At 45.9% G+C, this 18,564-nt stretch overlaps 2 protein-coding genes and 1 pseudogene across 2 annotated transcripts; all 3 read right to left on the bottom strand.

The window, feature by feature from the left end:
- Nucleotides 1-410: 410 nt before the first annotated feature.
- Nucleotides 411-1,432, bottom strand: LOC143955447 (uncharacterized; annotated as a pseudogene).
- Nucleotides 1,433-1,606: 174 nt separating this feature from the next.
- On the bottom strand, nt 1,607-2,805 carry LOC143955866 (uncharacterized). The gene has a single exon (XM_077465985.1). The coding sequence runs from the start codon at nt 2,715-2,717 to the stop codon at nt 1,836-1,838; it is 882 nt and encodes a 293-aa protein (XP_077322111.1). The 5' UTR covers nt 2,718-2,805; the 3' UTR covers nt 1,607-1,835.
- Nucleotides 2,806-13,157: 10,352 nt separating this feature from the next.
- Nucleotides 13,158-14,485, bottom strand: LOC143956012 (uncharacterized). Its single transcript, XM_077466143.1, has 2 exons — nt 14,385-14,485; nt 13,158-13,523 (listed from the first exon to the last, which is right to left on the bottom strand). Exons 1-2 carry the CDS (start codon nt 14,466-14,468, stop codon nt 13,173-13,175), a joined length of 435 nt encoding a protein of 144 aa, XP_077322269.1. The 5' UTR covers nt 14,469-14,485; the 3' UTR covers nt 13,158-13,172.
- Nucleotides 14,486-18,564: the final 4,079 nt, after the last annotated feature.

Raw genomic sequence — 18,564 nt, 5'->3', positions numbered from 1 at the left:
ACACCTACGATGGGGTACTATTCCCCCTACTGACACCTACGATGGGGCACTATTCCTCCTACTGACACCCACGATGGGGCACTATTCCTCCTACTGACACCTACGATGGGGTACTATTCCCCCTACTGACACCTAGGATGGGGCACTATTCCTCCTACTGACACCCACGATGGGGCACTATTCCTCCTACTGACACCTACGATGGGGTACTATTCCTCCCACTGACACCAATGATGGGGCATGGTTTACTCCCGCTGGTCTCAGCCTGGCGCCCCCTTGGTCTGAAGGACAGTATACTGCTCCTTTGCTTAGAAAGTTTGGAGAGCCTTGACCTAAAAGAAACAAAGACATAATAATAATAGAAATCTAAAAGGTGGACTTCTCAATCAGCTTATTGAAAGAACACCAAGAACATCTTCATCTTTATTTTATGTCAACAGGGAAACATAAAACCTTTTTTAATCAGGAATTGTCATATTTTTCCACTTTCAACCAGCAGGGGGCTCTCTAAAACAAAGGAAGCTGGCTGGCTGCAGGCTGGTAACTACCACACCTAAGAAGCTTCTGCTGAAGATCAGACTGCACTGAGTACTCTGGTCCGAGTGAGATCCCTGATGTGTGGAAAGATCGGACTTCCCTGAAAAACATTTCCCACACTCAGGACGGGAATAGGGCTTCTCCCCCACCCCCGTGTGAGCTCTTTGACGTGTGGAAAGATCGGACTTCCCTGAAAAACATTTCCCACACTCAGGACGGGAATAGGGCTTCTCCCCCACCCCCGTGTGAACTCTTTGACGTGTGGAAAGATCGGACTTCCCTGAAAAACATTTCCCACACTCAGGACGGGAATAGGGCTTCTCCCCCACCCCGTGTGAACTCTTTGATGTGTGGAAAGATCGGACTTCCCTGAAAAACATTTCCCGCACTCAGGACGGGAATAGGGCTTCTCCCCACCCCTGTGTGAGCTCTTTGACGTGTGGAAAGATCGGACTTCCCTGAAAAACATTTCCCACACTCAGGACGGGAATAGGGCTTCTCCCCCACCCCGTGTGAACTCTTTGATGTGTGGAAAGATCGGACTTCCCTGAAAAACATTTCCCGCACTCAGGACGGGAATAGGGCTTCTCCCCACCCCCGTGTGAGCTCTTTGATGTGTGGAAAGATCGGACTTCCCTGAAAAACATTTCCCGCACTCAGCACGGGAATATGGCTTCTCCCCCACCCCAGTGTGAGATCTTTGATATGTGGAAAGATCGGACTTCCCTGAAAAACATTTCCCGCACTCAGCTCGGGAATAGGGCTTCTCCTCCACCCCCGTGTGAGCTCTTTGATGTGTGAAAAGATCAGACTTCCCTGAAAAACATTTCCCGCACTCAGGACAGGAATAGGGCTTCTCCCCACCCCCGTGTGAGCTCTTTGATGTGTCGAAAGATCAGACTTCCCTGAAAAACATTTCCTGCAGTCAGAGCAAGAAAACAGCTTCTCCCCCCCCCATGGGAGAACTTTGATGTATAACAATCTCCGAGTTTCTTCTATAACGTTTTCCACACTCAGGACAGGAATATGGCTTCTCCCCATACGCCCCCCCCCCCCCCCCCCCCCGCTCTGATGTCTGGAAAGACTGGACTTCTGTGAAAAACATTTCCCGCACTCAGGGCGTGAAAACGGTTTCCCCCCCAGTGTGAGATCTCTGATGTATAAGAACTTCTGGAATTCTTCTACAACATTTCCCGCACTCAGGACAGGAATACAGCCTTCTCACCCGTGTGAGTTCTTTGATGACTAACAAGTTCTGACTTCCCTCGCAAATATTTTCCCGCACTTATGGCAGCAATTCAACTTCTCGCCCCTGTGTGAGATCTCTGATGTCTGGAAAGATGGGGCCTCTGTGAAAAACATTTCCCGCACTCAGGGCAGGAATACGGCTTCTCCCCTGTGTGAGACCTTTTATGTACCAGAAGTTCTGAATTTCGCGCATAACCTTTTCCGCACTCTGGGCAGACATACGGCTTCTCTTCCGTGTGAGATCTCTGATGCCTGGCAAGGTTGGGCTTCTGTGAAAAACATTTCCCGCACTCGGGGCAGAAAAACGGCTTCTCTCCTGTGTGGGTTCTTTGATGTATCAGAAGTTCTGAATTTCGCGCATAACCTTTTCCGCACTCTGGGCAGACATGCGGCTTCTCGCCCGTGTGAGATCTCTGATGTCTGGAAAGACTTGGCTTCTGTGAAAAGCATTTCCCGCACTCAGGGCAGGAATACGGCTTCTTCTTTTTGTGAGATCTTCGATGTCTGGAAAGATTGGACGTATTTGCGAAACATTTCCCGCAATCAGGGCAGGAATATGGCTTCTCGCCTGTGTGAGATCGGTAATGTATGGCCAGTTCCGATTTGTGAAGGAAACATTTCCCGCACTCGGGACAGGGAAAAAGCCTCTTTCCCGTGTGGGATCTCTGATGTACGGCAAGACTTAACGCCGAGATGAAACTTTCCGCACATTCAGGACAGGAAAACGTCTTCTTCCCCTGAGTTCTGGCACCAACTCTCCTAGTACGAGGTTGCTCGGAGTCGGAGGGACTCCATGGTCTATCCACACTGTGAAGTCCACCATTCATAGAGGAGATCATTGTCTTCTCTCCTCCACAATCTCCTGTGATGTCCTCATCTCCCATTCTACAACCTGGAGATAAAGTGAGGAGATCCTTTGAGGGTTTCTCCATGGCGTGTCCTGGAAAAATAGAAAAACATCATCAATAGATATCAGGCCCTACGAGTGAGGAGATGTTCTCTGTGGAGGTCCCAACCAGCCAGGACTCTTCTCCTCTTCAGTCATAGGGCCTGATCTGGATCAGGTAGATATGAGTGAGGAGATGTTCTCTATGGAGCTCCCAACCAGCCGGGACTTTTCCCCCCTCTTCAGTCCTTTGGTCCTCCTCCCCCAACCAGCCGGGACTTTTCCCCCCTCTTCAGTCCTTTGGTCCTCCTCCCCCAACCAGCCGGGACTCTTCCCCCCTCTTCAGTCCTTTGGTCCTCCTCCCCCAACCAGCCGGGACTCTTCCCCCCTCTTCAGTCCTTTGGTCCTCCTCCCCCAACCAGCTGGGACTCTTCTCCTCTTCAGTCATAGGGCCTGATCTGGATCAGGTAGATATGAGTGAGGAGATGTTCTCTGTGGAGGTCCCAACCAGCTGGGACTCTTCTCCTCTTCAGTCATAGGGCCTGATCTGGATCAGGTAGATATGAGTGAGAAGATGTTCTGTGTGGAGGTCCCAACCAGCCGGGACTCTTCTCCTCTTCAGTCATAGGACCTGATCTGGATCAGGTAGATATGAGTGAGGAGATGTTCTCTGTGGAGGTCCCAACCAGCCGGGACTCTTCTCCTCTTCAGTCATAGGACCTGATCTGGATCAGGTAGATATGAGTGAGAAGATGTTCTGTGTGGAGGTCCCAACCAGCCGGGACTCTTCTCCTCTTCAGTCATAGGACCTGATCTGGATCAGGTAGATATGAGTGAGGAGATGTTCTCTGTGGAGGTCCCAACCAGCCGGGGCTCTTCTCCTCTTCAGTCATAGGGCCTGATCTGGATCAGGTAGATATGAGTGAGAAGATGTTCTGTGTGGAGGTCCCAACCAGCCGGGGCTCTTCTCCTCTTCAGTCATAGGGCCTGATCTGGATCAGGTAGATATGAGTGAGAAGATGTTCTCTGTGGAGGTCCCAACCAGCCGGGACTCTTCTCCTCTTCAGTCATAGGACCTGATCTGGATCAGGTAGATATGAGTGAAAGCCAAAGTCTGAACAAGCTGAGAACGTTCCTCTCTTTAATCAAAAGGGCCTTGTGTCCTCATAACTCTCACAATCTCCGCCGGGACCTCTAGAACACCGGGACTTACGGAGTTCCCTCAAACAAAGCCTTTGGTCCTCCTCCCAGATCACTTCTACATTTTACGCAGCCTTGTCAGAGGAGCAGGAACCAATGGGAACTGTGCTCTTTACCACAAGTCATGCTCTCAACCACAAGGCTAGGCACTAGGTCATGGGACAAACAAGAGGTTAAAGTTTAGACTTGTAAACTCTTCACCATAGAACAAACAAGACCATAGGCCTAGGCTTCTGGTGATGGGCAGCAATGGAGGAAGCTTGGAGCCGTATTTTCACCTGGAAAGAGATAAACCTAAGAAAGGCTCAATCTGTGTTATCATATCTGTGCTACTGTAACTAGGAGTGACCCACAACCTAATACTGCCAGCTGAACCACAAATAGGGTATCAGTACAGGGAGGGGACCATCATCAACCTATTATTGGCTGATATCACCCAGCTCCCGCCCTACTCTGGACCAATCAGTGAGCAGTATGGGTGGAGGAATGTATTTAGTGTTAATGACCCACCTGTGCTGATCTCTGTAGGAGTGTCCTCCTCTATAAATGTCCCCGTTATTCCATCCTCCTCCATCGACTGCTGATCATCCCTCACATACCTCTCTTCTTCTTCATCCTCAACTTCACTCATAATCAGATCTTCACCCTAAGCCAACAGAATGGCAGCAGAAATAAGATTGTTGCGCTTAACGTAAAGTCCATTTCTTGGAGTCCATTGAGGAACACAAGAATACAAAAACAGTTGGGTTATACTGCCACCTATGGGATACCGGCACAGAGAAAAATTGTGACCTCTACCCAGCATGCCTCAGTTTTGTGGAGAAGCCACACCAAGGGCAAGAGCACAACACAAAAAGGGGTAGGGCATGTGGCGCTCAATAGGCTCCCAAAAGTAGACTTTACAGTAAGTATAAAAATCGATTCTCTTTCCTCATCTTTTGAGGGACGCAGGAACTCAGTTACAGCCAGAAAGCCCCAAACAGCCTGAATGAAAGGGGTGATCAATAGCCACTAACAGGCCAAAAGGGAACTGGGAACTGTCTGAAGCTCTGAAATATCTGAAGGACCGACTCCTGACTTGGAATCAGATGAGAAGAACCCTCGTGCAAGACATTAGAACATTCCAATAACCATTGGAATCAGATGAGAAGAACCCTCGTGCAAGACATTAGAACATTCCAATAACCATTGGAATCAGATGAGAAGAACCCTCGTTCAAGACATTAGAACATGCCAATAACCATTGGAATCAGATGAGAAGAACCCTCGTTCAAGACATTAGAACATGTCAATAACCATTGGAATCAGATGAGAAGAACCCTCGTTCAAGACATTAGAACATTCCAATAACCATTGGAATCAGAGGAGAAGAACCCTCCTGCAAGACATTACAACATGCCAATAACCATTGGAATCAGAGGAGAAGAACCCTCCTGCAAGACATTACAACATGTCAATAACCATTGGAATCAGATGAGAAGAACCCTCGTTCAAGACATTAGAACATGTCAATAACCATTGGAATCAGAGGAGAAGAACCCTCCTGCAAGACATTATAACATGCCAATAACCATTGGAATCAGAGGAGAAGAACCCTCCTGCAAGACATTACAACATGTCAATAACCATTGGAATCAGATGAGAAGAACCCTCGTTCAAGACATTACAACATGTCAATACCCATTGGAATCAGATGAGAAGAACCCTCGTTCAAGACATTAGAACATGTCAATAACCATTGGAATCAGATGAGAAGAACCCTCGTTCAAGACATTAGAACATGCCAATAACCATTGGAATCAGATGAGAAGAACCCTCGTTCAAGACATTAGAACATGCCAGTAACCATTGGAATCAGATGAGAAGAACCCTCATTCGAGACATTAGAACATGCCAATAACCATTGGAATCAGATGAGAAGAACCCTCGTTCAAGACATTAGAACATGTCAATAACCATTGGAATCAGCTGAGAAAAACCTTCGTTCAAGACATGAGAACATGTCAATAACCATTGGAATCAGATGAGAAGAACCCTCGTTCAAGACATTAGAACATGCCAATACCCATTGGAATCAGATGAGAAGAACCCTCATTCAAGACATTAGAACATGCCAATAACCATTGGAATCAGATGAGAAGAACCCTCGTTCAAGACATTAGAACATGTCAATACCCATTGGAATCAGATGAGAAGAACCCTCGTTCAAGACATTAGAACATGCCAATACCCATTGGAATCAGATGAGAAGAACCCTCGTTCAAGACATTAGAACATGCCAATAACCATTGGAATCAGATGAGAAGAACCCTCGTTCAAGACATTAGAACATGCCAATAACCATTGGAATCAGATGAGAAGAACCCTCGTTCAAGACATTAGAACATGCCAATACCCATTGGAATCAGATGAGAAGAACCCTCGTTCAAGACATTAGAACATGCCAATAACCATTGGAATCAGATGAGAAGAACCCTAGTTCAAGACATTAGAACATGCCAATAACCATTGGAATCAGATGAGAAGAACCCTCGTTCAAGACATTAGAACATGCCAATAACCATTGGAATCAGATGATAAGAACCCTCGTTCAAGACATTAGAACATGCCAATAACCATTGGAATCAGATGAGAAGAACCCTCGTTCAATACATTAGAACATGCCAATACCCATTGGAATCAGATGAGAAGAACCCTCGTTCAAGACATTAGAACATGTCAATAACCATTGGAATCAGATGAGAAGAACCCTCGTTCAAGACATTAGAACATGCCAATAACCATTGGAATCAGATGAGAAGAACCCTCGTTCAAGACATTAGAACATGCCAATAACCATTGGAATCAGATGAGAAGAACCCTCGTTCAAGACATTAGAACATGCCAATAACCATTGGAATCAGATGAGAAGAACCCTCGTTCAAGACATTAGAACATGCCAATAACCATTGGAATCAGATGAGAAGAACCCTCGTTCAAGACATTAGAACATGTCAATAACCATTGGAATCAGATGAGAAGAACCCTCGTTCAAGGCATTAGAACATGCCAATAACCATTGGAATCATATGAGAAGAACCCTCGTTCAAGACATTAGAACATGTCAATAACCATTGGAATCAGCTGAGAAAAACCTTCGTTCAAGACATGAGAACATGTCAATAACCATTGGAATCAGATGAGAAGAACCCTCGTTCAAGACATTAGAACATGTCAATACCCATTGGAATCAGATGAGAAGAACCCTCGTTCAAGACATTAGAACATGCCAATAACCATTGGAATCAGATGAGAAGAACCCTCGTTCAAGACATTAGAACATGTCAATACCCATTGGAATCAGATGAGAAGAACCCTCGTTCAAGACATTAGAACATGTCAATAACCATTGGAATCAGATGAGAAGAACCCTCGTTCAAGACATTAGAACATGCCAATAACCATTGGAATCAGATGAGAAGAACCCTCGTTCAAGACATTAGAACATGTCAATAACCATTGGAATCAGATGAGAAGAACCCTCGTTCAAGACATTAGAACATGTCAATAACCATTGGAATCAGATGAGAAGAACCCTCGTTCAAGACATTAGAACATGCCAATAACCATTGGAATCAGATGAGAAGAACCCTCGTTCAAGACATTAGAACATGCCAATAACCATTGGAATCAGATGAGAAGAACCCTCGTTCAAGCCATTAGAACATGTCAATAACCATTGGAATCAGATGAGAAGAACCCTCGTTCAAGACATTAGAACATGCCAATAACCATTGGAATCGGATGAGAAGAACCCTCGTTCAAGACATTAGAACATGTCAATAACCATTGGAATCAGATGAGAAGAACCCTCGTTCAAGACATTAGAACATGCCAATAACCATTGGAATCAGATGAGAAGAACCCTCGTTCAAGACATTAGAACATGCCAATAACCATTGGAATCAGATGAGAAGAACCCTCGTTCAAGACATTAGAACATGCCAATAACCATTGGAATCAGATGAGAAGAACCCTCGTTCAAGACATTAGAACATGCCAATAACCATTGGAATCAGATGAGAAGAACCCTCGTTCAAGACATTAGAACATGTCAATACCCATTGGAATCAGATGAGAAGAACCCTCGTTCAAGACATTAGAACATGTCAATAACCATTGGAATCAGATGAGAAGAACCCTCGTGCAAGGCATTAGAACATGCCAATAACCATTGGAATCATATGAGAAGAACCCTCGTTCAAGACATTAGAACATGCCAATAACCATTGGAATCAGATGAGAAGAACCCTCGTTCAAGACATTAGAACATGTCAATAACCATTGGAATCAGATGAGAAGAACCCTCGTTCAAGACATTAGAACATGCCAATACCCATTGGAATCAGATGAGAAGAACCCTCGTTCAAGACATTAGAACATGCCAATAACCATTGGAATCAGATGAGAAGAACCCTCGTTCAAGACATTAGAACATGCCAATAACCATTGGAATCAGATGAGAAGAACCCTCGTTCAAGACATTAGAACATGTCAATAACCATTGGAATCAGATGAGAAGAACCCTCGTTCAAGACATTAGAACATGTCAATACCCATTGGAATCAGATGAGAAGAACCCTCGTTCAAGACATTAGAACATGTCAATAACCATTGGAATCAGATGAGAAGAACCCTCGTTCAAGACATTAGAACATGCCAATAACCATTGGAATCAGATGAGAAGAACCCTCGTTCAAGACATTAGAACATGTCAATACCCATTGGAATCAGATGAGAAGAACCCTCGTTCAAGACATTAGAACATGCCAATAACCATTGGAATCAGATGAGAAGAACCCTCGTTCAAGACATTAGAACATGTCAATACCCATTGGAATCAGATGAGAAGAACCCTCGTTCAAGACATTAGAACATGTCAATAACCATTGGAATCAGATGAGAAGAACCCTCGTTCAAGACATTAGAACATGTCAATAACCATTGGAATCAGATGAGAAGAACCCTCGTTCAAGACATTAGAACATGCCAATAACCATTGGAATCAGATGAGAAGAACCCTCGTTCAAGACATTAGAACATGCCAATAACCATTGGAATCAGATGAGAAGAACCCTCGTTCAAGACATTAGAACATGTCAATACCCATTGGAATCAGATGAGAAGAACCCTCGTTCAAGACATTAGAACATGTCAATAACCATTGGAATCAGATGAGAAGAACCCTCGTGCAAGACATTAGAACATGTCAATAACCATTGGAATCAGATGAGAAGAACCCTCGTTCAAGACATTAGAACATGTCAATAACCATTGGAATCAGATGAGAAGAACCCTCGTTCAAGACATTAGAACATGTCAATACCCATTGGAATCAGATGAGAAGAACCCTCGTTCAAGACATTAGAACATGTCAATAACCATTGGAATCAGATGAGAAGAACCCTCGTGCAAGACATTAGAACATGTCAATAACCATTGGAATCAGATGAGAAGAACCCTCGTTCAAGACATTAGAACATGCCAATAACCATTGGAATCAGATGAGAAGAACCCTCGTTCAAGACATTAGAACATGTCAATAACCATTGGAATCAGATGAGAAGAACCCTCCTCGTTCAAGACATTAGAACATGCCAATACCCATTGGAATCAGATGAGAAGAACCCTCGTTCAAGACATTAGAACATGCCAATAACCATTGGAATCAGATGAGAAGAACCCTCGTTCAAGACATTAGAACATGTCAATAACCATTGGAATCAGATGAGAAGAACCCTCCTCGTTCAAGACATTAGAACATGTCAATAACCATTGGAATCAGATGAGAAGAACCCTCGTTCAAGACATTAGAACATGTCAATAACCATTGGAATCAGATGAGAAGAACCCTCCTCGTTCAAGACATTAGAACATGCTAATAACCAAGGGAAGGACACGGAGCCTCAACCTGATGTTCAGACCGAGACAAAAGAGATTACCACCGAGGGGCAGCTACTCCACCTAAAGGAGTGCTGAGAATAAACCAGCCAGAGGCTGAAAAACCAAAAACCCACTGAGACAGGTGGAGCCACATAACTACCCAACAGGGAAGAAATAGACCAATAACGTGGGCAACAGGAAGAAACATCGGGGCAAGTTCCCAAGTAAAAAGGTCACCAGAAGGAACCTTCGGCAAAAAAAAACAAGTCCACAAGAAAAGACCAGCCAATCTACATTGTAGATGTGAAGGCCCAAGCCTCACATTCAAACCCTTAAAATTCAGGGAAGGAAGATGTCAGGAAACGAATACAGCCAATGCTCATTTCCATGCAGCTAATGCTCATACATGTACCAGCACACCGACGAGCTCAGGATGTTCTTTAGCCTTCCATGACCTGTGTTCCTGCTTATGTGGACAGATTTTCAGCTGCTGAACCGGCTAGTTCCGGACCTCACTCAGTGGATTTTGAATACTGAACTCGGCTTGTCTGGCTACTCCCTGCTTACTTCCCTGGTGCTGACCTTGGCCTGCTACTGGACCTTGCTCTCCCTGTTTGCTTGGTACTGACCCCGGCCTGCTACTGACCTCACTCTCTTTGCTTTCCTGGTAGTGACCTCAGCCTGCTACTGGACCTCTCTCTCTGTTTCCTTGGTACTGACCCTGGCCTGCTACTGGACCTCACTCTCTTTGCTTTCCTGGTACTGACCTTGGCTTGCTACTGGACCTCGCTATCCCTGTTTCCTTGGTACTGACCTCAGCCTGCTTCCGGACCCCGCTCTCCCTGCTTACCTAGTACAGACCTAGGCCTGTTACTGGACCTCACTGTGCCCGCTTCCCTGCTACTAACCCCAGCCAGCTACTGGACCTCACTGTGCCTGCTTCCCTGGTACCGACCTCGGCCTGCTACTGGATCTCGTGCTCCGTGCTTCCCTGGTACTGACCTTGGACTGCTACTGGACCTCGCTCTCCCTTCTTCCCTGGTACTGACCTCGGCCTACTACTGGACCTCGCTCTCCCTGCTTCCCTTGTACTGACCTCGGCCTGCTACTGGACCTCGCTCTCCCTGCTTCCCTTATACTGATGACGGCCTGCTACTGGACCTCACTCTCCCTGCTTCCCTGGTACTGACCTCGGCCTGCTACTGGACCTCGCTCTCTTTGCTTTCCTGGTACTGACCTCAGCCTGCTACTGGACCTTGCTCTCCCTGCTTCCCTAATACTGAACTCGGCCTGCTACTGAGCTCCGCTCTCGCTGCTTCCCTTGTACTGACCTTGGCCTGCTACTGGACCTTGCTCTCCCTGCTTCCCTGGTACTGACCTCGGCCTGCTACTGGACCTCACTCTCCCTGCTTCCCTGGTACTGACCTCGGCCTGCTACTGGACCTCGCTCTCCCTGCTTCCCTTGTACTGACCACGGCCTGCTACTGGACCTCGCTCTCCCTGCTTCCCTGGTACTGACCTCAGCCTGCTACTTGACCATGCTTCTGCCTGCTTCCCTGGTACTGACCTCAACCTGCTACTGGGCATCGCTCTCCTTGCTTCCCTGGTACTGACCTCAGCCTGCTACTTGACCAAGCTTGTCTTAGTGTGTATGACCCTGGCTCATCCTGACTATGTCTCTGATCCTGACAGTCACCTACTACCCAGCTACCAGCACCTGTGCCTTTTTAGGCCTTGTATCTCTGTCACCACCTTCAGGGGTGCTCAGACCAGACCTGTAAGGAAAGCCCTCTCGTCAACCTTCGTCGTCGGCCTCCAACCAAGATACATGGCAGAAGATTCCATAGGAAAGATGAGGTTGTCTGGCCAGATATCATACTAAGGATTGCTAAGTGACCTAAAAACTGGTAGAGAACTCAAGGGTACAATTTCTGAAGCCATCCTGACTGAAAAGGACCCTACAAGAACCCTTACCTGACTCTAAATCAGAGATGGTAATGGAGCCAAAGCCTAGCTTGATTTAAGGACTCAGGGCTAGAGAAACACTCTGCAGGCAATGGTGAGGGCTCTATGAGTAGAATGCCCCTGAATGCAATCATCTATGAAGTTCTGAGTGGATGTGAAGGTCCCTGAGGACATAGAGACCAACAGAGCTGAGGAATCCTCTGATGATGATGATGATGACAGCATTACAATAAGGCTTGTCCATGTCAACCAGATTAAAAGGTTCCATTTAATTTTGGGAATACCAGGGAAACACTCCCAGAACGGCTAGGGGAGTTTGGGCTGAAGTCCCCCATGGCAGCAGGACTGTCCTCTTTGTGTTCTTAGTAAAGACTGTGCAGATGTAATGTAACTAGGTAGGAAGACCTAAGGGTACTCCGAAACCTGGGCAGCTGGTGCTGATTGGGGGGGGGGTTTAGGCAGCTGGATACCATACCAGTACCATACCTGCAACCATACCAGTGCTGGTGGAATATTTGAAAATGAGCTTAACGGTGATTGGCTACACTCACCTCTGGAGCTGTACCATGGCTCTGGATCCAAAGAACGCACTGCGGCTAATTAACACAGTACAATAAAGGTCTATAAAAAGTGCCACAATGGAAAGCCCAGAACTCAAAAGGTCTCATTCCAGGGTAGCCCCAACACATCCCATCCAGTAGGGTCGGGTATGACTTCCAAAGCTGTTTCTGAGAAAACGCCGATCCTCAAAGCCACTATACGGGGAGCAGCTCAAGCAACAATGTTAGCGAAGAATCTTTAAAAGTAAAGAAGACTAAAAAGAGTGGAGCTCAAAAGGCGTCTGGCCTCAAGACGCTCGCAAAAAACATAGGCATGCTGTGTACTGAGGGGTCTTATGGGGTACAATTTTTGTTTGCTAATCTCCCACCCTCCTGGAGGTGGCAGTATTAGGGTCAAGGTGGCTCTAATTGTGAGTGGATTCCCCCAGATATTCAATATTTTTTTTTTCTGCAGGTGGCAGCATTACGTACATTTCTGAATTCCTGTAATCTCTCTCAATGGCCAAGAAAGAAAATAATCTGTAACATAGAAGTATTTATGATGTGAGATCACATAGAAAATATCATCTTGTAGAGTCCACACATCATCTCCACATGTCAGAGTGTTCAATCACTTTATGTTCCCGACCCTCAACTCCACCTACCTGATGATGGTGGGGGATGGTGTGACCTTCCTGTGTGGAATCCCGGGAATACAGAGGACGGGGACATCTCTCTGGTGGGTTCCCATTACTGGATCCATCTGTAGGAAACACACACACTGACTGAATACATTGTTTCTATGTGTTTATCAGATGATGGGGGATCTAGGTGGAGCCTCCGTACTGCTCTCGCCTTTACAATAAAGTCTCCTCTTACCCGGTGATGTGAGGGGCGGCTGATTGGCCATCATGACGTCCTTGTAGAGATCCTTGTGTCCTTCTAAATACTCCCACTCCTCCATGGAGAAATAGACAGTGACATCCTGACACCTTATAGGAACCTGACACACACAATGATACAGTCACCATCCAGACACATCCCTTGTCTGTTACTGGATAATGTCCCAGAATTCCCAGAATCCTCCTCACCTCTCCTGTCAGCAGCTCCATCATCTTCTTGGTGACTTCTAGAATCTTCTCCATGTTGTGTCTCTCAGGTTTTAGGGAGTCACATGGAGGCACTGTGATGGTCATATGATCACCGGACTTCACAAGAGGAAATCTCTGTATTGGGGAACCAATAGGAACATCATGTTAGAATCCCAGAATCCTCCTCACCTCTCCGGTCAGGTCTGTGTTTTATTAATAGAGATAAGAGTGATGTCATGTGACCTCCTCCCAGAATCCTCCTCACCTCTCCGGTCAGGTCTGTGTTTTATTAATAGAGATATGAGTGATGTCATGTGACCTCCCAGAATCCTCCTCACCTCTCCGGTCAGGTCTGTGTTTTATTAATAGAGATAAGAGTGATGTCATGTGACCTCCCAGAATCCTCCTCTCCTCTCCGGTCAGGTCTGTGTTGTATTAATAGAGATAAGAGTGATGTCATGTGACCTCCCAGAATCCTCCTCTCCTCTCCGGTCAGGTCTGTGTTTTATTAATAGAGATAAGAGTGATGTCATGTGACCTCCCAGAATCCTCCTCACCTCTCCGGTCAGGTCTGTGTTTTATTAATAGAGATAAGAGTGACGTCATGTGACCTCCCAGAATCCTCCTCACCTCTCCGGTCAGGTCTGTGTTTTATTAATAGAGATAAGAGTGATGTCATGTGACCTCCCAGAATCCTCCTCTCCTCTCCGGTCAGGTCTGTGTTTTATTAATAGAGATAAGAGTGATGTCATGTGACCTCCCAGAATCCTCCTCACCTCTCCGGTCAGGTCTGTGTTTTATTAATAGAGATAAGAGTGATGTCATGTGACCTCCCAGAATCCTCCTCACCTCTCCGGTCAGGTCTGTGTTTTTATTAATAGAGATAAGAGTGATGTCATGTGACCTCCGAGAATCCTCCTCACCTCTCCGGTCAGGTCTGTGTTTTATTAATAGAGATAAGAGTGATGTCATGTGACCTCCCAGAATCCTCCTCACCTCTCCGGTCAGCAGGTAGATCATCTCCAGGGTGAGGTTTAGTATCTTCTCAGTCATGTGACTCCGGTCCTCCTCCATCCTCATTTGATCTATACAGGTCTCCTGTAGACCAATAATTGATGAGAGAATGATCTGGACTGTACAATATTAGGATGGGGGTGTATGGGGGGGACAATATGAGGGTTTCTATCATGGGAGAACAAGGCCCGGAGAGATTGCACACAGAGGAACATTCACTTTAGTGTTTGATAAGGCTTTGGGGAACGGCCCTTCATGTCCAAATAAGACCCCCTATCCTCCGCACATGTTCAAAATGAAGAGAATGCTGTTGCGGCCCCATAAGTGGGGGAATGTTCTGCCCCTTAAGGGGTTAATCTAGGTTCCCACACAAAATTGTTATTATTATTATACAGGATTTATATATCACTGACAGTTTACGTAGCACATTACAACATGAGGGCAGACAGTACCGTTAGAATACAATATAATACAGGAGGAATCAGTAGACATGTGCAGAGTAAAACATTTCGTTTCAGAATTTCGTTTTCGTCCGAAAAATTAATTTATTTAGTTACTCCCGAAATTCGTTTTTATTTATTTTGTTTTTAATCTAAAGTGCTAAATTTAAAGACTAATTTGCAAGTTACTGTCCTAAAAAGTGTTTGGGGACCCGGGTCCTGCCCCAGGGGACATGGATCAATGCAAAAAAAAGTTGTAAAAACTGCAGTTTTTTCGGGAGCACTGATTTTAATAATGATTAAAGTGAAACAATAAAAGTGTAATATTCCTTTAAATTTCGTACCTGGGGGGTGTCTATAGTATGCCTGTGAAGGGGCGCATGTTTCTGGTGCTTAGAACTGTCCCTGCACAAAGTGTAATTTATGCAGGAAAAAAAGTCCTTTAAAATCACTCGCGGCTATTATGAATTGTCGGCTCCGTAATACAGAGAACACTCATTGAAAGTCATTGATAAAAAAATAAATAAATACATTTAAAAAAAAGTGTGGGGGTCCCCCAAATTCAATTACCAGGCCCTTCAGGTCTGGTATGGATATTAAGGGGAACCCTGCCTCAAATTTAAGAAAAAATTTGAACGTGGGGGTCCCCCTAAAAAAAAATACCAGACCCTTTATCCGAGCACGCAACCTGGCAGGCCGCAGGAAAAGAGGGGGGGGGACGAGAGAGCACCCCCCCTTCTGAACCGTACCAGGCCACATGCCCTCAACATTGGGAGGATGCTTTGGGGGTCTGTGACCCCTCAAAGCACCTTGTCCCCATGTTGATGAGGACAAGGGCTTCATCCCCACAACCCTGGCCGGTGGTTGTGGGGGTCTGCGGGCGGGGGGCTTATCAGAATCTGGAAGCCCCCTTTAACAAGGGGACCCCCAGATCCCGGCCCCCCCCCCGTTTGAAATGGTAAGGGGGTACAAAAGTACCCCTACCATTTCACAAAGAAAGTGTAAAAAATAGTTAAATAAGACAAACACACTTTTGAAAAATTCCTTTATTAAAAATAAATAAAAATAAAAAAAAAAGATTCCAGCGGTGCTAATCCACTCTTGCTATCCAGCGACGGACGATCATCTCTCCGGGATCTGAATCAGCGCAGCAAATCCATCCTTCTTCTGTCTCCACGGAGGAGACACTGCGGGGATTCCGGCGGCCTGACGTTTCTTATATAGGGAGGGGGGGGCACCCGTCACCTGACCCTGCCCCCCTCTGATGCAAGGGGAAACCCGGGGTTCCCCGTGACGTATGGGTGACCCCGCACCCCTCTGATGTAACACAGGCAGGTTTCCGTTACATCTGTCGAATATTTTCTCTATATAATCTTGGACTAATAGAGGTAAGGTTAGGCACATTCGACCACAGGTTCTATAGACACAGATTGTTATTGTCAGAGTCACGTCGAATCTCCTATTCTATATCGAACTGTTGTAACAATGAAAACGAAAATAAAGCATTTATTTATGTCGGATCTTTCGTTTTTCGGATTCTGTGCTTTCGTTATCGTTTGTTAAAACGAAAACGAAAATAGCTGAAATTCAGACGAAAATGCATTCGGACGAAAACGAATGTCTAGTGCTGCGTGAAGATAGAAGGATACCTACTCCACCTCCCTTCCATCCACGGAGTCTTGGGGGAGTGGGTCTAGAGAAGGCCACCACGGGAGAGGGAAATCGGAGAAGCAGTGTCGGATTCATGAAGCCAGGTTTCAGTAATGGTGAGTAGGTTTAGGGAATTTGTGATAAAGAGGTCGTGGAGGGCGGTGAGTTTGTTACAGACAGAGCGGGGCATTTTCAGAGGGCACAGGAGAAGAGGAGGCTGGTTTTGGGAAGAAGAGGGGTGGAAACTAAGTTCTGTGGATTGCGGTTGATGCTGCCAGAGGGCATGGGGGTGATGGGAGATTTGGGCACAGTTAAACGATGGAGGTTTGGGGTTTAATCTCCAGAGGTTAGGAGAAGCAAAAGGGTGGGGGAGGTAATATGGGAGTGTGATTTATATGAAGGGACATCCTGGAGATTTTATTAGTATGTGGGTTTAATATTATCAGGCGTCGGTGAGTGCAGGAATAGGGAGAGGACAGAAGTGAGGGGAAAGAACCTCTTTAGTGTGTATATATATGTGTGTATCGTCATCTGCTGGACATAAAAGACGTCACAGTGACTATGGAGGAAGAGGACGGACATAACGGGGGTTACTGGGTGTAAATAGAAAATAATATACAAGGTAATACTGACATATAATCACATACATAGGTTGGAGTTGATGGACTTGCGTCTTTTTTCGACCTCACCTACTAAGCAACATCTCCTCCCGACTTCCCTCTCACCTGTAACTTCCTGTCTGTACCCAACATCACTTCCTGTCTACACTGACATCACTTCCTGTCTTCCATAGAGACTTCCTGTCTGGGTAGAAGTGAGATCACCACCTTGTGGAGCTCAGAGGAACTGCAGCCCCCCGAGAAACGTCTCGTAGTGTGAACACAGCTTTGTGCTGTGTGTGTGTGTGTGTACTGTATATCCTTATAGATGTATGATACGAGTCAGGAACAGCCAGGAACTAGAGCACCTTCTGGTGGCACTGCGGTCCTTGGAACTTGAATGGCGTAGTTCCAATTAGAGCTGCCACCTCATCCCTTTAGACCCCGAATACCTTTGAATTACACGGGTTCTGAGGCTAATTAAATGCAGATAGGGCACCAAGTGAGTTTAACCACTTCCCACCCGGCCAATGCATATATACGGCCGGGTGGGAGCCGTCTACTCCTGATAGGCCGTTTAGGAACGTCCTTCAGAAGTAGCGGGATCGTACGCACATCTCAGATCGGCAGGAGGGCTCTGTGATTGGCCCTCCTGATCACATGACGGCCGTGTCCAATCACGGCCGTCATGTGATGTAAACAAACAGCCGGGTTGCTAGGCAATCGGCTCTCCTCTCCTCACACGGAAGTCATCGCTGAGGAGAGGAGAGCAGATCGCTGCAGCCGGCTGATGATCAGTGAGTATGAGCTGTTTTTTACAGCTTTTTACTCACTGATCACCAGTCTAGTGTCAACACACAACACACCACACAGTACAAACACAGTCCCCACATATGTCCCCAAAACACACATGTCCCCAAATAATAAAAACACATGTCCCCAATAATAAAAACATGTCCCCCACATATGTCCCACTAAAATCACATGTCCCAATGATTATGTGCACACATATGTACGTGATCACCTGCACACATATGTACATGATCATTTGCGTACATATGTCCGTAATCACACAAACCAATTATTATAGACTTAACGGATTTTTTTTTACCAAAAACATGTAGCAGAATACATTTTGGCTTAAATTTATGACAAAATTAGATTTTATTGGATTTCTTTTCAAATAGAAAAAAGAAAATATTGTTTTTTTTCCAAATTTCCGCTTTTTTTGCGCTTATATCGCAAAAAAATAAAAAACGGAGTCGTGAATAAATAACACCAAAATAAATCTCTATTTGTGCGAACAAAATGATAACCATTTCATTTGGGTGCAGTGTAGCACGACCGCGCAATTGTTATTGAAAGCGCTAGAGCGATGAAAGCTGAAAATTGGGCTGGGAAGGAAGGGGGTGAAAGTGCCCCCCGGTATTGTAGTGGTTAATTATCACCTTCATCAGCCACAGAATCCGTGTA

This window comes from Lithobates pipiens, unplaced genomic scaffold (assembly GCF_037356315.1).
Source record: "Lithobates pipiens isolate NorthernLeopardFrog02 unplaced genomic scaffold, aLitPip1_a1.2 Scaffold_35, whole genome shotgun sequence".
NCBI classification, from domain to species: domain Eukaryota; kingdom Metazoa; phylum Chordata; class Amphibia; order Anura; family Ranidae; genus Lithobates; species Lithobates pipiens.
The sequence above is the reverse complement of the archived record's forward strand: the minus strand, read 5'-3'. Positions and strand labels throughout refer to the sequence as shown.